The 23,928-nt window shown below is 44.3% G+C and overlaps 2 protein-coding genes across 5 annotated transcripts in view; one reads left to right on the plus strand and one right to left on the minus strand.

Annotated features, from left to right (window-relative positions):
• tmem255a (transmembrane protein 255A) overlaps positions 1 to 8,107 on the minus strand; it is a 92,631-nt gene extending 84,524 nt beyond the window's left edge. For 3 of the 4 annotated variants that reach the window (XR_013497670.1, XM_078211841.1, XM_078211839.1), the window contains exons 1-3: positions 7,888 to 8,107; positions 7,572 to 7,714; positions 4,379 to 4,441 (exon numbers count right to left, since the gene is read on the minus strand). Coding sequence is in view for 3 of the 4 variants with exons in the window: in XM_078211841.1 (XP_078067967.1) it covers positions 4,379 to 4,441; positions 7,572 to 7,714; positions 7,888 to 7,942 (261 nt within the window). In the remaining variant the exon portion in view is untranslated. The remainder of the gene's footprint in view (positions 1 to 4,378; positions 4,442 to 7,571; positions 7,715 to 7,887) is intronic. The other variant, XM_078211842.1, reaches the window with a different exon arrangement.
• The window catches only part of atp1b4 (ATPase Na+/K+ transporting subunit beta 4), a 52,653-nt gene continuing 36,529 nt past the window's right edge, over positions 7,805 to 23,928 (plus strand). The window contains exons 1-3 of the mRNA XM_078211843.1: positions 7,805 to 7,904; positions 14,568 to 14,944; positions 15,144 to 15,210. Of these exons, the coding sequence (XP_078067969.1) occupies positions 15,148 to 15,210 (63 nt within the window). The 5' untranslated portion in view covers positions 7,805 to 7,904; positions 14,568 to 14,944; positions 15,144 to 15,147. The remainder of the gene's footprint in view (positions 7,905 to 14,567; positions 14,945 to 15,143; positions 15,211 to 23,928) is intronic.

Consider the following 23,928-nt stretch of genomic DNA (forward strand, 5'->3'; position numbering starts at 1 on the left):
TTATATCATTCCTGCTCTTAACATTAATGACCCATGGCACATACATATCGACTGATATTTGTAACCAGATGTCAACAATGGGAGTTATCATTTTACTAGGACCTTTCTGTGATTGGTGAATCGACTGATGAATCTTGAAAGGGGAAAAAATAGTTTTCACATTTGAGGGAGGGTTAAAGGGTAGGGACAGGAGAAAAGGCCTAGAAACAGGAGAAGCAAGAGGGGGAAATGATTTCTTTCCCTGGCTCTGGCAATTAGGATTGGAGGGCAGCACGGTAGCACAGTGGTTAGCACTGCTGTTTCACAGCTCCAGGGTCCCAGGTTCGATTCCTGGCTCGGGTCACTGTCTGTGTGGAGTTTGCACATTCTCCTTGTGTCTGCGTGGGTTTCCTCCGGGTGCTCCGGTTTCCTCCCACAGTCCAAAGATGTGCGGGTTAGGTTGATTGGCCAGGTTAAAAATTGCCCCTTAGAGTCCTGGGATGCGTAGCTTAGAGGGGTTAGCGGGTAAAATATGTGGGGGTAGGGCCTGGGTGGGATTGTGGTCGGTGCAGACTCGATGGGCCGAATGGCCTCCTTCTGCACTGTAGGGTTTCTATGATTTCTATGATTCTATGAAATGCTGGACTTGTCAGCGGCACCCGGATCACAGGAATAATTTTTTTAAATGTCTTATCGGTGACCAAAAAAAATCTCCTCAGTATTGTGTACGGTTCGGTTCATGGAGTCATCCACTGGTGAAATGCCTCCAGTTCATAATTTTAATGAAAAAAATCAATTTTGTCTTCAATGTGATTCTATTTTCAGAAATAGTAATTTCATCCCCGAGGTCTCTTAATCAGCTCTGTTCCATTTAATACACACACTAATTTTGTGTTTCCTTCTTCCAGTGTTAATTATCTTATATTTAATTACAATGGGTTTTGTCAAATCTCCTACTGGCCCAGTTACCTAAAACACCTTGCTTTTATAGTTTAGTTGCCATATTCTTCACTACATGACCTGCTTCATGATTTTGGATCATCTGAAAATTTAGAGACATCATACCATACACTCATGTAAATCATTCACACAGATTAAAATACCAAGGGTCACAAGAGCAATTCTACTTGTAACTTCTGCTACCACTGATGGCTACTCTCCATTTATTTTCCAATGTTATACATTGCATTCTATAATGTTTCTCCTTGTCTCAGTCATTAACTGCAATGTGGACCTTATCAAAAGTTTTCTGTAAATCAAATACAATATTAATTGCACCTCCCTTATCTTTATGATCAGTAACGTCAAAGTAAGTCGATTGCTAGGAACCCATGCAGAGAATATTCTCACAAATTGGGCCAGATTTTCGCAGGGGCACAAGGACTCCAGAGCCATTTAAAAAGTGGATTCCTGCACCCATTTCCGGCACCCCTAATTTTCAGTGGCATGGAATAATGTTACAGTAGCGATCCAGCTTCCTGCACTTCCAACCTGGCTGGCTCCCCTTATCCCCTCGCAATTGTCTATCGAGTCGAGTAAATTGTGCATGACGTGCGGTTCAGAGAAGCCAACTCATGGCACTTCCATGCCCATGTACAAGCACACACTCTGCATTGAAGCAATGAACTATATCGTAACAATGGGGTGTATGGAGCAATACATAATGAACCTTAGCTCAGAGACTAAAAATCCCATTAAAGGAAATACTTTGTAGGCACGGGTGCTGAGAAGTGAAAATTTTGCTTTATTGACAACTTTATGATGTTATAAAAAGCTATTTTTTTCTGTGATCTCTTTTGTCAATGGCTCAATGTTTATTTGCACAGGATAGAGATATTAAGTGCTTATAGCTTCTGCTATTGATACTTTAAAAGTCTGGCTGATTGACACCTTTTTAGAATTGCAGCAACAGCAGTATCTTCTTTTAAGAACATTATGGATAACTGTGACTCCTGCAGATTCCATTTACATCGGCATTTTTACTCTTCAATATTCTCCCATCCATCCTCATATACTAATTCACATTTTATAGATAAGCCCGACAGATTTGCTGTTCTTTCTGCCTTAGTGCCAAAAAGAATCTGTGAAATAACACTTGACTCCTGCTTACGAATAGAATGGAATTTCTTAAAGTTTCTTGTTGCTCATTAGATATTCAAGCATTTCCACCAGTGGAAATAGACACTCATTGAGTATCCCCTATCTGAACATGCTTAGCCTCTGATCTTAAGTTTTCTTCTACTTTCTACACTAAAATGTCTCACTATTTATTAATCAGATTTTGGTGGTGTTGGTTGAGGAATACATGTTGACTGAATTGCGAGAACTCCAATGTTCTTGGAATAGAATCATAGCATCACCACAGAGCAAAAGGAGGCCAAAATCTGCACCAACAGGAATTCCACCCAGACTCTCTCCCACATATTTACCTTGCTAATCTCCCACACACTAAGGGGCAATTTAGCATGGCCAATCAACCTAACCTGCACATCTTTGGAGTGTGGGAAGAAACCGGGGCATCAAGACGAAACCAAGTTGGGGAGAACGTGCAGACTCCACACAGACAGTCACCCGAGCTGAGATTCGAACCCGAGTCCCTGGCACTGTGAGGCAGCACTGCCAACCACTTCTCTTTAGAAAGTATCATGGGACCTCTCTTTCATCTGCCTATTTAATAAAGCAGCACCTCCAACAGTTCAGCACTCCTTCAAGCTGCAGTGAAATGTCAGCCTGGATTGTGTGCTCACATCTCTGAAATAGGGTTCAAGCTAATGACTCTCTGACTCAGAGGTATGACTGCTGCCATTCAACTGTCTGACACCAAGTGAACTATTAAACTCAGGGTAACTTTATTTCTAAATTCAGTCATCCAACTGCCCAGTAATTATTTTACTGGCTGTTTCTGAAATCTGTCTAAATGTTAAACCAGCTCCAGGCTCATTTAAAGTTAAATTTCGACCAAAGATTACAGCCTCAGTACAAATGCCTCTGGTATAGGGGCTCTTATCTGCTATGTGGTGTTTTAATCTCCTATTTCAGCATAAAGCCTTTGTTGCATAAACTGAAAATAATGCCTGTGGTTATTCTGTGGGTTCAAACTCTTTGTCAATGCTTGCAAAGGGTACAAGTGACCCTAGTTTCTTTTGTGCCACAGAGTGGAATTTGTTTATGCCCTAATTGGTCACCTTCATTGTGCCCGGACATTCACCCCGGACATTCTCTCTTCCACCTTCTTCCGTTGGGAAAAAGATACAAAAGTCTGAGGACACGTACCAACTGACTTAAGGACAGCTTTTTCCCTGCTGCCATCAGACTTTTGAATGGACCTGTCTCGCATTAAGTTGATCTTTCTCTGTACCCTAGCTATGACTGTAACAATACATTCTGCACTCTGTCCTTCTCTATGAACAGTATGCTTTGTCCGTATAGCGCACAAGAAACAATACTTTTCACTATATGTTAATACATGTGACAATAATAAATCAAATCAAAGGTCAAAGGGCCAGTGCAGGAATAGAAAAGGCACTTGGGTCATTAAGTCAAAGGAGTGGACGATTAAGATTAAAAAGATGGAAAGGAAATGAACAAAACTTATGACATGCTTCTCACTGCTCGAACAGCTTAAAAGCAGAAGTCCTATTTCGCTATGAGCCTCTTCAGAAGCAACAGACAACAAATTAAATAGATGGGAGATAATGGACAGGATTCTCCACATCCTGTGGCCTGTTTTCTGGCGGTGGAGGTGACTCGCAATTGGCTGCCGGCGAGATGTTCTGATCCCACTGATGTCTGCGGTGTTTTGCATGGCTCGTCCATCCCACCAGTGAGGAACTCACCAGGCTGGTGGGGATTTGGGGTGGTGGGTGGGATCACCTCCGATGGAAAAGGCTGGAAAACCCTGTCTCATGTATTGTCTATCACTTATAACAATCTAACCAAATTCCTTGAGCCTTTTCTGGTACTTCAGGGTTCAGAGTGAAACGCGGTGACCACGTTCAGTTTAATGGGTTGTAGCTGAAGCACTCAAGTCTGGGGTCTTGGTGAGGGAGGATAGTGGGGTGTGGGGCAGGTTCAAAAGGCCAGGCGGAGTGTGGGGAGGGGGGCACGGTTAAAGGGGGAACGCGATAACCTCTGGTGGGGTACTGCCTCCAATGGGAGCTCACCTAACGGAATGCTTTAACTACAATCCATTAAACTGAATGTAATCACTCTGGCTCTTTTACACTGATCATATTCGATACTCACTGACTAGTTAATGCCTTTTTGTATTCAGAGATCTTGGGAGAAAACATTGCGACTGATAAATATTTACACATTTCTATATTTCACAGGGCCCGAGGGATACAGATGCTTCATTCCAGAGCATGCAGCAGGTTTCCATTAGTCTTTTATTACTTACCATCTGTCTTTTATTTTCAAGAAGGTTTGCCCCAATCAGTCCCAGAAATGATCCAAAACCAAGCTGAAACAATCCAAAACCAATGAAAATTATATTGAGCACAAACCAACCAAAACACCAGTTTTAAAAAATTCACACTGCGCTTTTTTGACATCAAAAGTACTTCCCGATCTTGCTGAATTAGATTCGTTTTAATAACTCCACTCTTTCAGAATTTTTTAATGGGGAAAATGAAGGCAAATCGCCAGAGATTTGGCACCGACAGACACATGATGTAACGCTTTTAAAAGCTACATCGAACTTTTTAGAACGCTGAAGGCTTGGAGAAAAATTATTCCTGGAATGAATTACATCTGTGTTAAAGTAACAAAAAAGACAGCCCACATCCACAGGAGGTAGCAGAGGCCAAAATATGGTGTGATTTCAAGAAGAAATTAGATGTAGCTCTTGGGGCTAAAGGTATCAAGGGAAATGGAGGCGGGGGGGGGGGGGGGTGAAGGGGGAAATCAGGATATTGAAATTGATGATCAGCTATGATAGAGCAAGCTTGAAGGGCCGAATGGCCCACTCCTGCTTCTATTTTCTACGTTTCGATGTATGGTTTTACTTGTATTGTCCACTTCCTTATCATTGTACATATTTTCCTTTTTGAAGTTCCTTCCCCTCACACATCATTCCTACAGCTTTACTCTTTCTTTGAGGAACACGGAGTCCCCATACTGAGCCTCCCCGTTGACCTGTGGGGACACAGGCACTAATACACTGCACCACTGGATTGTTTAGAAGTTAAAAGGTGACACTACACACACAAAACGGTGCTTAACAAACCACTTCTCGAGATGCAGTAAAGTAATGCATAAGGTGGCAGAGTATATTTCAACGTGATTTATAAAAACGCACTGATATTAAACACTGAATCAAAATGTAGTGTAAAAAGGATAAAATCTGTGCCAGTGTTCTGTACCAGTGTGTTGCACCATTTATTATTAAATAGAGTAAAAGGTATAGCTACATCACTGTATCATATAAGTGTTTTCATGCTTAGATCATATATCACATAAGCAGCAAAAGCTTCTGCCATCGTGCAAACCATCAGATGTTGCCAGACATCATTCGTAAATCCTGCTCTCAACAGTATTGCTAAATTTGGGCAGTAGCAAGTCAGGATGTCAGCAGATATCCCCATGAACCCTCTGCACAGACACATTTACTCTGAAGCCTTTTCCTCACACAATGCTTCCTAATCCACCCTCACACTGCACCCTCAGCCCACATCCACCACAGCACTCACTGGACCTTCACAGCTAACATGTCACAGGAAATCGCAGCCAGAATCTCCATCATGATTTATAGATGGAAAATCATGGATTATATTCCCACAAACACAGCTTTCTGATCAGAGCAACAACAAAAACAAAAAAAATCAGTCCTCACTGGCCCAGTGAAGAATGTCTGCATCTTCCCTTCCACCAGTTAAAGTTTATTTATTAGTATATTACAAGTCTGCTAACATTAACATTGCAATGAAGTTACTGTGAAAATCCCCCAGTCGCCACATTCCGGCATCTGTTGGGTACACTGAGGCAGAATTTAGCACGGCCAATACATCTAACCAGCATGTCTTTCGGACTGTGGGAGGAAACCCACGCAGACACGGGGAGAATGTGCAGACTCCGCATAGACAGTGACCCAAGTGGGAATCGAACCCAGGTCCTTGGCATTGTGAGGAAGCAGTGCTAACCACTGTGCCACCATGCCCCACTGCCACCATGTGGACCTTTAACTGGCACCCCATGTCTCTGCACATATTTATTTTATGGAGCTCCCCTATCCTTGGGCTGGCTTTTGCACACCCCAGCTCCCCCCCGCAAGCCGTTATGAAGGCAGGGGGCACCAGCAGGCAGCCTGCCCACTGCCTAGCCACTTACCTCTGGCTGGATTTACATTTTGCAGGGAGTGTGAGGCTGAGGGAAGTATCAAGCAGCCTACCCACCACTGGGCCAATTGAGGCACTTAAGTAACCATAAAGATCTCACTGAAGCACCACCAGTAAATTTACCCACATTGGGGGAAGGCCCATACTCTTATGGGAAGCCCAGCAAGCTTTAGGTGTGTGGTCTGCTATTGGACAGTTAAAGAGGTGTACCTCCTTATAGTGCCACCTGTGTCCATTGGAGGCAAATCCCCATCAGGTCATCCCCTCTTTAATCCTTCTCCCCTGACTTTAGCACCCATCTCTCCCAGCCTCCCACAAGAACCTGACCCTGGATTCAGCTCCTCAGCACGGTGGGACTGCCTCAATCACACAAAATCAAGAGGCACAACTCCTGCCATATGTCATCTATATCAAATCTTTTATATTAATCAATAATTCACCTACCCTCCCCACACTCACAGGCTGTTGCCCCTGGATGAGGCATGCAGTTAATGCAGCCTCCCCTGTGTGACTGTCATAGAATCTCTACAGTGCAGAAGGAGCTGTTTGGCCCAAGTCTGCACCGACTCTGACAGAGAAAGATGCTGGGTAAGATACCCAGACCCTATCCCTGTAACCCCACATATTTACCCTGCTAATTCTCCAACACATCTTTGGACACTAATTTGGACACTAATTTAGTATGGCCAACCTACACATCTTTGGACTACTTCTAGTAAAGTCAAGAACTCTGTAACAGCAAGGCTCTTGAGCTCCAGTGTAGCATCAGAAACAGAGCTGGAAAGAATTCTCAGCACAAACAGCTCATTCTGCTCCACGCAAGCTTCCCACTTCATTTAACTCATGTCACTGTCACTTTCTACTCCTTTCGCCCTCGTGTAGTCCCCCTTAAACTCCTTCCATCCCTGTGATAACGAACCTTACACCCTCCTCTCTGGGTTAGGAAGTTTGGTCCTTTGGATTTGTAAATAACACTATATAAGTACAGTTTTAGGGTTATTGAAATCCGCTGAGTATTCGAGAGCAGTTGTGCAAAGGCAAAAAAGTAAACTTCGACAGATTTTGAAAAACTCGACATTGCAAAAATGTAATTTGAAAATAAACAGTCAACAGCACCTGTCTCTATTGCAATAGCGCCAGTGAAACAATAGACCCAGCAATAAAACGCGTGCTGGGTTAAAAACAAAAGTGATTGTGGTTAATAATCCGAACACATTCCCCCCCCCCCCCCCCTCTCTCTCCGATCCCACTACTCACAATAACCCCCGGGTAATATCCTCCAACGGAAACATTCAGAGTCCTGGTGGTCGCTGCCAAGCCGACTGTCAGAATTAACACCGAGGCGATCAGCAGGGCGCCACTCACCAAGACAGAAGCTTTCTTCCTTTTATTGAACAGCCCTGTGAAGATGGAGAAGACTCTTGTTACACTGCAACCCCCTCCCAGACTGAGCCACAGATTAACAACATGTCACAATACACACATGGGCTGAATGGGGAGAGGGATCTGGTGACACTGAGTGTGAGACTCAGTGGGAGAAGCAGGCTGGCAGTTTTCACCTTGCAGCACTTACCTACAGAATCCTGCAGGGTGAGTGCACTGGCTTGCTGAGTCAGTGGTCGCTGCATTGCTTCAATGACTGGCTTCAGGCCGCCCCAGCTGCGGGCACAGTGTGCATGTTGGCCTTTCCCACACCCTCTCACTCTCTCTGGGAGGATGGGAATCGCTGACCGGCCCCGCTTCCCGTTCCCCCTCCCCCGGCCGCCCCGCACTGCCGTCCCCCCGCCCCGCACTGCCGTGCGCGCATGCGCCCCGGTGCAAATCCTTGGGATTTGAAAAAAAGTGATGGGTTTAATTGGAGAATCCGCCTAAAAACAGGAGTTAAATGGCAGTGACAGACTCTTCCTGCTCCCCCCCCCCCTTCACCCACACAGCAGTGAGAAACTACACTATTTATTGCCCTGTCTAAAAATTGCTACAGGTTAAGAGGATTTCATGTTTGCAACATATTTCTGTAATGATACAAATTCAAAACATTAACCCGGCTGTAAATCAGGTCTAAGGACATGTGGGACAAGCTCACTCGGAATTACAACAGTTCATGGTGAATGGAAATAGAGGATTTGAGTGTTTGTTGTCCCTGCGACAGCTACAACATATTTACATTTTCTGAGTCTAACTCCAGGTTCATCCGGCACACACACAAGGAATGCAGCCATTCCTGGATTTTTATACAAAATACACATTTTTAAATACGTCCAATTCTCAGGGATGCGGGCGGTGCATTCAGTGCGCATCCTTCAATTGCCCTGGCAAGATATTCCTTGAATTGTTTGTTGCACTTGTGGTGATGCTGCTGCCATGGTCACGGGCTTAGTTAGGGAATTCCGGGGTATTGACCTGACTGAGGGCGAAGGAGCAGCGGCGGATTCCCAAGTGTTGCAGCTTTGGAAGGGAACTTGGAGGTTACACTGTTCTCACAACACTGTCACTCCTGTCCTTGTCACTGAAGGATAACGTGCTGCCGGAGGAACACTGTGATCTGCTGCAGTGCATCCTGTAGCTTTTACACAGTGCGGGAAACTTTCTGCATGGCAATGAGCGGCGAGATGACTTACATTGCGGCGGCAGCTTCTATTCTCAAGTGTCTGCTCTTGTAATTTAAGGCCGCTATAAATGGGTCTAATTCTAGAACATGTCCCACAGTGAGTGAGAGAACGTGATGTAGGGTGGTTTTACCGAGTTCAATGGCCAGGTCGCTGATTAATCAATCAAATTGCTGCGCCCTGAATGACGCTGAGAGGTGCAGTGGTTATCACTGCTGCCTCACAGCGCCAGGGACCCGGGTTCGATTCCCGGCTTGGGTCACTGTCTGTGTGGAGTTTGCACGTCCTCCCCGTGTCTGCGTGGGTTTCCTCCGGGTGCTCCGGTTTCCTCCCACAGTCCAAAGGGTTAGGTGGATTGGCCATTCTAAATTGTCCATTAGTGTCAAGGGGATTAGCTAGGGTAAATGCATGGGGTTATGAGGATAGGGCCTGGGTGGGATTGTGGTCGGTGCAATGGGCCGAATGACCCCCTTCTGCACTGTATGATTCTATGATTCTATGTTGAGTGTCATTGCAGTTACACGAATCCAGGTCAGTGGAGAGATCATAGAAAACCAGAGAAATTGGCAACAGGCCATTTGGCCCATCTTATTCACCCTGGCCCTCAAGGAACCATCCAGTCTTATCCTGCTTTCCAGCTCTTGATCTTTAGATTACGACATTCAAGTACTTAAAGTAAAGTTTTATTTATTAGTGTCACAAGTAGGCTTACATTAACACTGCAATGAAGTTACTGTGAAAATCCCCGAGTCGCCACACACTCCGGCACCTGTTCGGGTATGCTGAGGGAGAATTTAGCACGGCCAATGCACCTAACCAGCACGTCTTTCAGACTATGGGAGGAAACTGAAGCACCCGGAGGAAACCCACGCAGACACGAGGAGAATGTGCAAACTCCACACAGACGGTCCACAGAACATCTTGAGGGTTACATAGAACATAGAATAGAACAGTACAGCACAGAACAGGCCCTTCGGCCCACGATGTTGTGCCGAGCTTTGTCTGAAATCCAGATCAAGCTATTTCCTCCCTATCATCCCGAAGTACTCCATGTGCCTATCCAATAGCTTCTTAAATGTTCCTAAAGTTTCTGACTCCACTATCCCTGCAGGCAGTCCATTCCACACCCCAACCACTCTCTGCGTAAAGAGCCTACCTCGGACATCCTTCCTATATCTCCCACCATGAACCCTATAGTTATGCCCCCTAGTTACCGCTCCATTCACCCGAGGAAATAGTCGTTGAACGTTCACTCTATCTATCCCCCTCATCATCTTATAAACCTCTATCAAGTCTCCTCTCAACCTCCTCCGCTCCAAAGAGAAAAGCCCAAGCTCCCTCAACCTTTCCTCATAAGACCTACCCTCCAAACCAGGCAGCATCTTGGTAAATCTCCTTTGCACTCTTTCCAGTGTCTCCACATCCTTCTTGTAGTGAGGTGACCAGAACTGCACCATTGACCATTACCATTGACTAAAAACCAAACTGGATCAGCCATGTAAATACTGTGGCTACAAAAAAGGTCAGAGGCTGGAACTCTGCAGCAATTTAGCTCCTGACTCCCCAAAGTCTGGGCAGATGTCAGGAGTGTGATGGAATACTCTCCACTTACTTGGATGAGTGCAGCTCCAACAACACTCAAGAAGTATGACATCATCCAGAAAAAAGCAGCTGTTTGATTGGCACCCCATCCACAACTGTAAATGTTCACTTCTTCCACCACTGACGCACAGTGGCAGCAGTGTGTACCATCTGCCAAGGCTCCTTCAACAGCACCTTTCAAACCCACAACTTCTACTACCTAGAAGGTCATAGTTAGCCTGCAAGTTCCCCTCCAAGTCACATATCATCCTGACTTGGAACTATATTGCCATTCCTTTACTATTAGTGGATAAAAATCCTAAAATTCCCTCTGTGAAAGCACTGTATGTGTACCTACACCATATTGGCTGCAGGGGTTCAAGAAGGCAGCTCACCACAATCTTCTCAATCTATGCCAGGCCATTGCTTGACTAGCCTGTGGGATTAATCTTCAAACTTAGGCATTGGTCCCCAGATATTAGTAAGGGAGATTTTGCATGGTTATCTAGGTTGAATGCCAAATCTTGCCTGGTTCATTTCCAAAAGATTGGTCCACTTATTTCATTAGTTCTGTTCTTAATAGTGACTGTTCATAATTGAGATGCTTCAGAGGACATTAATAGCCATTCATATAGTGTGGGACTCGAGCATAGTGTAGATTACGATCAGATAGTAATGTAGGGTGGCAAGGTGGCACAGTGGTTAGCACTGTGACTCGTGGTGTTCCACAGGGCTCTGTACTGGGACCTCTGCTGTTTGTGATATATATAAATGATTTGGAGGAAGATGTAGCTGGTGTTATCAGTAAGTTTGCGGATGACACGAAGATTGCTGGAGTTGCAGATAGTGATGAACACTGTCAGAGAATACAGCAGGATATAGATAGGCTGGAACATTGGACGGAGAAATGGCAGATGGAATTTAATCCAGATAAATGCGAAGTGATGCATTTCGGTAGATCTAATGTAAGGGGGAGCTATACAATAAATGGCAGAACCATCAGGAGTATAGACACACAGAGGGACCTGGGTGTACAAGTCCACAGATCCTTAAAGGTGGCAGCACAGGTGGAGAGGGTGGTGAAGAAGGCATATGGCATGTTTGCCTTTATTGGATGGCGCATAGAATATAAAAGTTGGCATATGATGTTCCGGCTGTATAGAACAATGGTTAGGCCACATTTGGAATACTGCGTCCAGTTCTGGTCGCCGCACTACCAGAAGGACGAGGAGGCTTTGGAGAGAGTACAGAGAAGGTTTATCAGGATGTTGCCTGGTATGGAGGGTCTTAGCTATGAGGAGAGATTAGGTAAACTGGGGTTGTTCTCCCTGGAAAGACGGAGGATGAGGGGCAACGGAGGATGAGAGCTGTATAAAATTATGAAGGGCATAGATAGAGTGAACAGTGAGAAGCTTTTTCCCAGGTCGGAGGTGACGAACACAAGGGGTCACGGGTTCAAGGTGAGGGGGGCAAGGTTCAACACAGATGTCAGGGGGACGTATTTTACACAGAGGGTGGTGGGGGCCTGGAATGCACTGCCAAGCAAGGTGATTGAGGTGGACACGCTGGGATTGTTTAAGACTTATCTAGATAACCACATGAACAGACTGGGAATAGAGGGATACAAAAGAATGGTCTAGTGGGCACATGAGTGGCGCAGGCTTGGAGGGCCGAAGGGCCTGTTCCTGCACTGTATTGTTCTTTGTTCTTTGTTCACTGCTGCCTCACAGCTCCAGGGACCCGGGTTTGATTCCCAGCTTGGGTCACTGTCTGTGTGGAGTTTGTACATTCTCCCCGTGTCTGCATGGGTTTCCCCTGGGTGCTCCGTTTTCCTCCCACACTCCAAAGATGTGTGGGTTAGGTGCATTGGCCATGATAAATTGCCCTGAGTGTCCCAGGGTGTATAGGTTAGAGGGATTAGTAGGGTAAATATGTGGGGTTACAGGAATTGGGCCGAGGTGGGATTGTTATCAGTGCAGACTTGATAGGCCAAATGACTTCTTTCTGCACTGTAGGGATTCTATGTAAGGTCACCTTCCCCTGAAGAACATTAGAAAACTAGTTGTGTTTATACAACAATACGGCAGTTTACGGCTGTTTATATTGAACTTGATCATAGATGATCACATCAATAAAATTCAGTTGCACAACTTGCCGTAGAGAGACATGTGAAATCAGAATTGTTAGGTTCCTAGTTCACTACCATAACCATTACTTTACCAGACAAAGGATCGGTATGCAAAATCAAGAGTTACAGCATTGCCAAAACACTCTTGGTGATAGATATCTGAAGTCACTCATACACTGTACTTTTGGTGCTCTTAGCTTCCGCCAAGTAATGGCCATTACAGCATGGACAAGAACAAAACATTCAGAAAATATAGGGAAAGAAAAATGGAGGTAGAGTAGTAGAAAGAGATGATGCTCTTGAGTGGGCAAGGACAGAATTCATTTAGTTAGAGTTGAGAAGCAAGAAGCTTTAATCACATTAAAAAGGATATTCTTTGATCTGTGAATAGTGAGAAAGAGAGAAGGAAATTGGTAGGCAAGTCACAAAACTATATAGTGGTGATATTGCAGAAATTTGATTACCCAATTATCAATCAGGATACTAGGAGAGGAAATGGAAAGAAGGGTGGGAAATTCCTCAAATGTGTTATGGAGAACTTTTTTTTACCAGTATACACTTGGCCCAATATAAGGGTGACTTTCTGGATCTGGTACTGGCGGATGAGGTAAGCCAATTTGACCATACTGTTTCATACTAGGGTACAACATCTCTAACAATGACAATATCTCAGACTGAGGTATAGCCTCACTGACAATGACAATGTTCCATACTGAGGTACAGCCTCATTGGTGTTGACAATGTTCCATACTGAGGTACAGTCTCACTGGTGTTGACAATGTTCCATACTGAGGTACAGTCTCACTGGTAATGACAATGTTCCATACTGAGGTACAGTCTCACTGGTAATGACAATGTTCCATACTGAGATACAGTCTCACTGGTAATGACAATGTTGCATACTGAGGTACAGTCTCAATGACAATGTTCCATACTGAAGTACAGTCTCACTGGTAATGACAATGTTCCATACTGAGGTACAGTCTCACTGGTAATGACAATGTTCCATACTGAGGTACAGTCTCACTGGTAATGACAATGTTCCATACTGAGGTACAGTCTCACTGACAATGACAATGTTCCATACTGAGGTACAGTCTCACTGACAATGACAATGTTCCATACTGAGGTACAGTCTCACTGGTAATGACAATATTTCATACTGAGGTACAGTCTCACTGACAATGACAATGTTCCATACTGAGGTACAGTCTCACTGGTAATGACAATATTTCATACTGAGGTACAGTCTCACTGGTAATGACAATGTTTCATACTGAGGTACAGTCTCACTGGTATTGACAATGTTTCATACTGAGGTACATTCTCACTGGTATTGACAATGTTCCATACTGAGATACAGTCTCGCTGACAATGACAATGTTCAGCGAGGGTGATCACAGTTTATATCGGAAGGTAAATAGACATTCAAATAACAACCGTCACTTTTAAAATTTCATTTGTTAATAGAAAGAACCCAGAATGAAGCAATTGACGAGGCTTTTCAGGAAAAGACAACCAGGGCACATTTCCAAACATTCAGTGTTTAGCTGTAGTGGGAGAGCAATTTCTCACATGGATAAACAACAGGGCACAGATACAGTAAAACCCAACAGAAATAACACCTAATTACAACAGTATGAACGTAGGTCTATAATCGAAAGTTAGAGACTCTGGAAACTTTTTCTGAGGCTTGATCCAGAAAGTTATTTTCTTTCAGATTTTATTATCACTAAAAGTTATTGGATTCGTCTTCTCAACGCTGAGTGCAATATGTATAATAAACATATAGGCGACCCTTTCTTTCTCTGTTTATGGGAGTGTGTATTTAGATGTTGTGATTATGGACAAGTTTTACTGAACTTCAACTTGCCCCTTTGTACATTAATGAGTGCAGTTGTGCTCCACACAGAGTGTTATATGTGTTTATATATATAGATCCTCAGACCAGTTACCGTTTACCCAGGCACATGGGAATCCTGATTGACAGCAACACATTGACCAAAGGCGTACTTCCAGGAATTGGAAAGGGGCGCATTTCTTTTTGGAAAAAGTAATTGAAAGGTTCTCTCTCTCTCATTCTGAGATCAATGGACAGAAGTGACAGCCGTGAATTATTGAGCAATTTTGTGCAGTTGTGCACTTGAAAAAGACGGGGGACTCCACCTTAATCTCGGAGAGTTTCCACTTGCGACGCCTGCCAATTCTGATGGAAGCAAAGTTATTTTTTGACCCTTGAGTTTAATTCCTCTTCGCAAGGTCATATCCACGCTACATATCACCGTCCTCCTTCATTCGCTACAAGGAACACGAAGGTATTTAATTTGATGCTTAATGGGATTTGACATCTGAAATTCGCCCAGTGTATTGCAACCATTCTGGATATCGATTGTGGAACCTGTGCTAATATCAAATCTTTTATGTCTGGTAATGTTTGCGAAGACTTGGTAAAAGGGAATACTCGTTGTACCTATACGTTGGATCAGAATTCTTTTATTTTGTGTCTTATTAAAGAGCCATGGCGATGAATTCCGCACTTGGTGGACCAGAGGAACACCATGAGAACGATATTAAAACGCCGGTGAGTCCCTTGCGATGGGTATTAACGCAGCCTTTTCTGTAGCAGCTGTACCCTGGTTGTCGGCACACTGATTTAGAGCCATAATCAAACGGATTGCAAGTTTAAACAACAATGAAGAAACATTCAGCACTCTTTGTAATCTTTTCTGAAGAGTACCTTGGTTTTCAAGAATATGTTCCATTAGGAAATTAAGGAGAGGATATTGTGTTACAATAAGAAATAAGCGGTACTGTAATGATTTTTTTGCACTGATTTTGAACAGGAAGTGGGAGGAGTTGATATTAACACTGGGTTTGAAGAGATTCTAATATATCCATCAATCTAATCTGTCAGTGACCACACACATCACAGTTCAGTTCCAACATCTATCACCTTCTATAGTGTTTTACTTTATATAGAGACGTTTGAAATGGAAATGTTGATTACTTTAATCCCAGATTTCTCTGAGAAAGCAATGGTGATACTGTATATCATTATTCTTGATGTGGAGATGCCGGCATTGGACTGGGGTAAACACAGTAAGAGTTTTAACAACACCAGGTTAAAGTCCAACAGGTTTATTTGGTAGCAAATACCATTAGCTTTCGGAGCGCTGCCAATGTTTCGAGTCTAGAGCCTCTGACGAAGGGTCAAAGAACAAAGAACAATGCAGCACAGGAACAGGCTCTTCGGCCCTCCAAGCCCGCGCCACTCCCTGGTCCAAACGAGACCATTCTTTTGTATCCCTCCATTCCCACTCCGTTCATATGGCTGTCTAGATAAGTCTTAAACGTTCCCAGTGTGTCCGCCTCCACCACCTTGCCTGGCAGCGCATTCCAGGCCCCCACCACCCTCTGTGTAAAATATGTCCTTCTGATATCTGTGTTAAACCTCCCCCCCTTCACCTTGAACCTATGACCCCTCGTGAACGTCACCACCGACCTGGGGAAAAGCTTCCCACCGTTCACCCTATCTATGCCTTTCATAATTTTATACACCTCTATTAAGTCTCCCCTCATCCTCCGTCTTTCCAGGGAGAACAACCCCAGTTTACCCAATCTCTCCTCATAACTAAGCCCCTCCATACCAGGCAACATCCTGGTAAACCTCCTCTGTACTCTCTCCAAAGTCTCCACGTCCTTCTGGTAGTGTGGCGACCAGAACTGGACGCAGTATTCCAAATGCGGCCGAACCAACGTTCTATACATCTGCAACATCAGACCCCAACTTTTATACTCTATGCCCCGTCCTATAAAGGCAAGCATGCCATATGCCTTCTTCACCACCTTCTCCACCTGTGACGTCACTTTCAAGGATCTGTGGACTTGCACACCCAGGTCCCTCTGCGTATCTACACCCTTTATGGTTCTGCCATTTATCGTATAGCTCCTCCCTACATTATTTCTACCAAAATGCATCACTTCGCATTTATCAGGATTGAACTCCATCTGCCATTTCTTTGCCCAAATTTCCAGCCTATCTATATCCTTCTGTAGCTTCTGACAATGCTCCTCACTATCTGCAAGTCCTGCCAATTTTGTGTCGTCCGCAAACTTACTGATCACCCCAGTTACACCTTCTTCCAGATCATTTATATAAATCACAAACAGCAGAGGTCCCAATACAGAGCCCTGCGGAACACCACTAGTCACAGGCCTCCAGCCGGAAAAAGACCCTTCCACTACCACCCTCTGTCTTCTGTGACCAAGCCAGTTCTCCACCCATCTAGCCACCTCGCCCTTTATCCCATGAGATCCAACCTTTTGCACCAGCCTACCATGAGGGACTTTGTCAAATGCTTTACTAAAGTCCATATAGACGACATCCACGGCCCTTCCCTCGTCAACCATTTTGGTCACTTCTTCAAAAAACTCCACCAGGTTAGTGAGGCATGACCTCCCTCTCACAAAACCATGCTGACTATCGTTAATGAGTTTATTCCTTTCTAAATGCGCATACATCCTATCTCTAAGAATCTTCTCCAACAACTTCCCCACCACGGACGTCAAGCTCACCGGCCTATAATTACCCGGGTTATCCTTCCTACCCTTCTTAAATAACGGGACCACATTAGCTATCCTCCAATCCTCTGGGACCTCACCTGCGTCCAGTGACGAGACAAAGATTTGCGTCAGAGGCCCAGCGATTTCATCTCTCGTCTCCCTGAGCACCCTTGGATAGATTCCATCAGGCCCTGGGGATTTGTCAGTCTTTATATTCTCTAACAAACCTAACACTTCCTCCTTTGTAATGGAGATTTTCTCCAACGGTTCAACACTCCCCTCCGAGACACTCCCAGTCAACACATCCCTCTCCTTTGTGAATACCGACGCAAAGTATTCATTTAGGATCTCCCCTACTTCTTTGGGCTCCAAGCATAATTCCCCACTTTTGTCCCTGAGAGGTCCGATTTTTTCCCTGACAACCCTTTTGTTCCTAACGTATGAATAAAATGCCTTGGGATTCTCCTTGATCCTGTCTGCCAAGAACATTTCGAGACCCCTTTTTGCCCTTCTAATTCCCCGTTTGAGTTCTTTCCTACTTTCTTTGTACTCCTCCAGAGCTCCCTCCGTTTTTAGCTGCCTGGACCTAACATACGCCTCTCTTTTCTTTTTGACCAGTCCCTCAATTTCCCTGGTTATCCACGGTTCTCGAATCCTACCCTTCCTATCCTTCTTTTTTACAGGCACATGCCTGTCCTGTAGCCCTAACAACTGTTCCTTAAAAGACTCCCACATGCCAGATGTGGATTTACCCTCAAACAGCCTCTCCCAATCAAGAGCTGCCAATTTCTGCCTGATCCCACTAAAGTTAGCCTTCCCCCAATCCAGCACCTTACCCTTGGGACACCACTCATCCTTTTCCATCACCATCCTAAAGCTAACAGAATTGTGGTCACTATTTGCCACATGTTCCCCTACCGAAACTTTGAAGACCTGACCGGGCTCATTCCCCAGTACGAGGTCCTGTATAGCCCCCTCTCTAGTCGGGCTATCTACATATTGTTCCAAAGAACCCTCCTGTACGCATTTTACAAATTCCTCCCCATTCAGAGTCCCTGCTCTCAGCGATTTCCAGTCTATACCAGGGAAATTGAAGTCTCCCACTACAACAACCCTATTTTTCCTGCACCTATCCAGTATCTCCTGACATATCCGTTCTTCCACTTCTCTTGGGCTGTTGGGGGGCCTGTAGTACACCCCCAACATAGTGACTGTGCCCTTCCTGTCTCTAAGCTCCACCCAGAGTGACTCGTTACACGACCCCTCTGAATTGTCCTCCCTCTGCACCGCTGTAATATGCTCTCCAACTAATACTGCTACTCCCCCACCTCTTTTGGCCCCTCCTCTGTCTCGCCTAAAACACTTGTACCCCGGAATATTCAGCTGCCAGTCCTGTCCCTCTTTCAACCAAGTCTCTGTCACCGCAACCACATCCAAATTCCTCGTGAGCATTAAGGCCCTAAGTTCATCATCCAGACTCGAAACGTTGACTCTATTCTCTCTCCCAACAGATACTGTCAGACCTGAGGCAGCAGTGCTAACCACTGTGCCACCGTGTCGCTCTATTTAGGAGCGATTTAGGAGAGATTAAGGAAATTTAGGAGAGATAGCTAGAGTTGGGCTGGTGAATAGAACAACATTGTAAACTTACGCTAAGAGAGATATTAGTATCTTGACATCATATCAAATACTGCAAATACCTCAGGGATGAAAGAAGAGATGAGATGACAGAAACATTCTTACTTAATGCTCAAGGTCTAGGTTCAGGGAGATGAATTGTGAACTTTGACCCAAAGTCTGCTGATCATTTATAGAGATGTTTGCTAAAGTTGAGGTGAGCCTGAGGAATGACAACGATTTCTGAAATCTTTTATAGATCCTTCATTTGCAATGTTGATTTGAAATCCACCTGCTGAGAGAGGTCATGGTGTCACTCTGTTCGATATTCATCTCGTCCATGAGACTCACTTCCCATCCTCTCACTCTATTCCCACTAAACTGCTGATCACCTAACCTTTCTTCCTGGCTCCCCAGTCTAACTGACATTGTAAATGGTCCCCTTTTGGCGTCATGCATTGTTCCAACCCCCCTCCCCCCCACCCCCCACTGCCTCCTCAAAAACTCATTTTCGCCCCATGTGTGTCTTTGCAAACTACTAGCCAATGGTCACATTGCTTTCCTCTCCAAAGTCCATGTTCAACTTTTCTGTATCTCCATGTTGAATTTCTCCAGTCAGGTTTCAGCTCCTCCCATAGAACTGAAATGGGCCGAACTAAAGTCAAAAACTTTAATCTCTTGTGATTGTGATCATGACACAATATTCCTCCTCATATTCTTTAACCTCTCTGAAAATGTTGTCATGGTTGACCACACCATCTGCCTCCATTCCCTCTTTTCTATTGTCCAGTTTCATGGGATGACCCTTGCCCAGTTCCAGTCATACTCAGAGTATCTTCAGCACTGATTTCTCTTTTGCACTTAACCTTTAAGTAATCACTTAACCTTTAAGTAATCACTTAACCTTTCTTCCTGGCTACTGCTCCATCTCCAAAGTTCATTACTTCAGGAGTCTCCCAAGGATCCGTCTCTGCCCCTTCTCTTCCTCACCTATATGCTGCCCCTTGGTAATGTCAATTGCAGACAAGTTGCCTGCTCTCTATCCATCACATCTCTCAACCTCTCTGCTGCCTTTGTACTATCAGGCTTGAAGAAGCTGCAGTGAGCTTCAGCTGAGCAATGGGAAGACTAGGGCTATCATCTCTGATTCCAGCAATAAATCCTGCAGCCATGCCAATGAGACCAATCCCCATCCTTGGCCATTGTCACAGGCTGTTCACATCCTTGAATACTACTTGATGAAGCTTAGCTTTTGAATGTTTATCCGACCTATTTTACCCTCCATAGCATCACTTAACTTCACTGTCGACTCAAACAATAAGGTGCTGAAACCTTTATTTACGGTTTTGTCATTTCCAGATTTAACAATTCCAATACTTTCCTTAGCAACTGCTGCTCCATCTCTGAAGCCCCTTTTCTCCACTCTCTCCACCCACTGTAGAATTCAGCTCATCCAAAACTCTGCTGCCCATATCCTGCAGCGAAGGTTTACCAGACTGATACCCTGGATGTTGGGCCTGATGTATGAGGAAAGATTGAGTCGGTTATAGAACATAGAACATTACAGCGCAGTACAGACCCTTCGGCCCTCGATGTTGCACTGACCAGTGAAACCAATCTAAAGCCCCTCTAATCTACACTATTCCAATATCATCCATATGTTTATCCAATAACCATTTGAATGCTCTTAATGTTGACGAGTCCACTACTGCTGCAGGCAGGGCATTCCACGCCCTTGCTACTCTCTGAGTAAAGAACCTACCTCTAACATCTGTCCTATATCCCTTACCCCTCAATTTAAAACTATGTCCCCTCATGTTAGCCATCACCATCCGAGGAAAAAGGCTCTAACTGTCCACCCTATCTAATCTTCTGATCATCTTGTATGCCTCTATTAAGTCACCTCTTAACCTTCTTCTCTCTAACGAAAACAACCTCAAGTCCCTCAGCCTTTCCTCATACGATTTTCCCACCATACCAGGCAACATCCTGGTAAATCTCCTCTGCACCCTTTCCAACACTTCCACATCTTTCCTATAATGCGGCGACCAGAACTGTACGCAATACTCCAAGTGCGGCTGCACCAGAGTTTTGTACGGTTGCAGCATGACCTCCTGGCTCCGAAACTCAATCCCTCTACCAATAAAAGCTAACACACCGTACGCCTTCTTAACAACCCTATCAACCTGGGTGCCAACTTTCAGGGATCTATGCACATGGACACCCAGATCCCTCTGTTCATCCACACTACCAAGTATCTTACCATTAGCCCAGTACTCTGTATTCCTGTTACTCCGTCCAAAGTGAATCACCTCACACTTTTCCGCATTAAACTCCATTTACCACCTCTCAGCCCAGCTCTGCAGCTTATCTATGTCCCTCTGTAACCTGCCACTTCCCTCCGCACTGTCTACAACTCCACCGACTTTAGTGTCATCCGCAAATTTACTAATCCATCCTTCCACGCCCTCATCCAGATCATTAATAAAAATGACAAACAGCAGTGGCCCCAAAACAGATCCTTGCGGTACACCACTAGTAACTGAACTCCAGGATGAATATTTCCCATCAACCACCACCCTCTGTTTTCTTCCAGCTAGCCAATTCCTGATCCAAACCACTAAATCACCCTCAAACCCATGTGTCCGTATTTTCTGCAAAAGCTTACCATGGGGAACCTTATCAAACACTTTGCTGAAATCCATATACACCACATCAACCGCTTTACCCTCATCCACCTCTTTGGTCACCTTCTCAAAGAACTCAATAAGGTTTGTGAGGCACGATCTACCCTTCACAAAACCGTGCTGACTATCCCTAATCAAATTATTCCTTTCTAGATTATTATAAATCCTATCTCTTATAATCCTTTCCAAAACTTTGCTCACAACAGAAGTAAGGTTAGGATTATATTTGTTGGAGTTCAGAAGAATGAGGGGGGATCTTATAGAAACCTATTAAATTCTAACAGGACTAGATGGGTAGATGCAGGAAGGATGTTCCCAATATGGGGGGGCAGGGGGGTGGGGGGGGGGGGGGGGGGAGTCCAGGAACAGGGGTCACAGTCTAAGGATACAGGGCAAACCTTTTAGGGCTGAGATGAGGAGAGATTTTTTCATCCCAAGAGCCTGTGGCAGTTGAGGCTAAAACATTAACTATCTGATTTTTGACTTGTCCTACTGAAGTGCATGACATCACACTTCCACATTTTAAACTCTGTTTCGCCCAGTCACCCAATCTATCTATATCCCTTTGCAGAATCACAATATCCTCATCACAACATGCCCCTCCACCTATCCTCGAATCATTGGCATATTTGGAAACCTTACATTCTCTTCCTAAGGAAATTTGGCATGTCAGCTATGACTCTCACCAACTTTTACAGATGCACCATAGAAAGCATTCTTTCTGGTTGTATCACAGCTTGGTATGGCTCCTGCTCTACCCAAGACCACAAGGAACTACAAAAGGTCGTGAATGTAGCCCAATCCATCACGCAAACCAGCCTCCCATCCATTGACTCTGTCTACACTTCCTGCTGCCTCGGCAAAGCAGCCATCATAATTAAGGACCCCACGCATCCCGGACATTCTCTCTTCCACCTCCTTCCTTCGGGAAAAAGATACAAAAGTCTGAGGTCATGTACCAACTGACTCAAGAACAGCTTTTTCCCTGCTGCTGTCAGACTTCTGAATGGACTTACCTTGCATTAAGTTGATCTTTCTCTACGCCCTAGCTATGACTGTAACACTACATTCTGCACTCTCTCGTTTCCTTCTCTATGAACGCTATGTTTTGTCTGTATACTGCGCAAGAAACAATACTTTTCACTGTATGTTAATACATATGACAATAATAAATCAAATCAAATCAAATCAAATTTCTCCAGGTCATTAATGTAAATAGTGAACAATTGCAGGCCATGAACTGATCACTGCAGTACTCCACTAGTTACATCTTTCCACTCTGAAAAGGACCCATTTATTCCAACTCTCTGTTTTCTATGTGACAGCCAATTTTCAGTCTATGTTAATACACGTCCTGATTTCCATGGGCTATTACTTTATGCACCAGCCTCTTGTCAAATGGCTTTTGGAAATCTAAATACACTACATCTACAGGTTCCCCTCTAGCTACTTTTCCTGTTGCATCCTCAAAGAATTTGAGCAAATTTGTCAAGTATGATTTACCCTTCATAAAACCCTGTTGACTAAGTTTGATTATGTACAGCTTTCTTAAATGATTAGCTATTTCCTCTTTGATTATTGACTCCAGCATCTTACCAATAATAGATGTTAAACTAACTGGCCTAATGTTCCCTGCCTTCTGCCCTTCTCCCTTTTTGAACAAGGGAATCACATTGGCTCTCTTCCAGTCTTCTGGTACTGTCCCGGAATTTAGCAAGTTATGAAAAATTTCAAACAATGGGTCCACTATCTCTGCAACCACATCCATTAAAACCCGAAAATTCAGTTCATCAAATCGGTCCACCTTTACCCCTTGAGTTTCTCTAATACCTTGTGATTGGGATTTTTGTAAGTTCTACCATGTTATTTGAAATCAGCCCATCTGAAATCTTAGGGATATTTGCAATGTCTTCCACGGTGAAGATGGATGCAAAAAATTTATTTAGAATATCTGCTATTTCATTGTTTGCTGTTATCAATTCACCCGCCTCGTTCAGTAGAGGTCCCACATTTACCTTAGCCGCCTGATTCCTGTTTATATACCGATAGAAACTCTTCCTGTTTGTTTTTATGCTGTATGCAAGTTTTCTCTCCAAATTCATTTTCTCCCTTCTTATGAGCATTTTAGTCTTTTGCTGCTGGATCCTAAAAACTTCCCAGTTCTCTGGTCTAAGTATATATATTTATTTATTAGTCACAAGTATGCTTACATTCACACTGCAATGAAGTTACTGTGAAAATCCCCTAGTTGTCACATTCTGGCTAAGGGACAATTTAGCATGGCCAATGCACCTAATCAGCATGTCTTTGGAGTGTGGGAGAAAATCGGAGCACCCGGAGGAAACCCACGCAGACACGGGGAGAACGTGCAAACTCCACATAGACAGTGACCCAAGCCAGGAATTGAACCCGGGTCCCTGGCACTGTGAGGC

This window comes from Mustelus asterias, chromosome 4, assembly GCF_964213995.1.
Source record: "Mustelus asterias chromosome 4, sMusAst1.hap1.1, whole genome shotgun sequence".
NCBI lineage: Eukaryota > Metazoa > Chordata > Chondrichthyes > Carcharhiniformes > Triakidae > Mustelus > Mustelus asterias.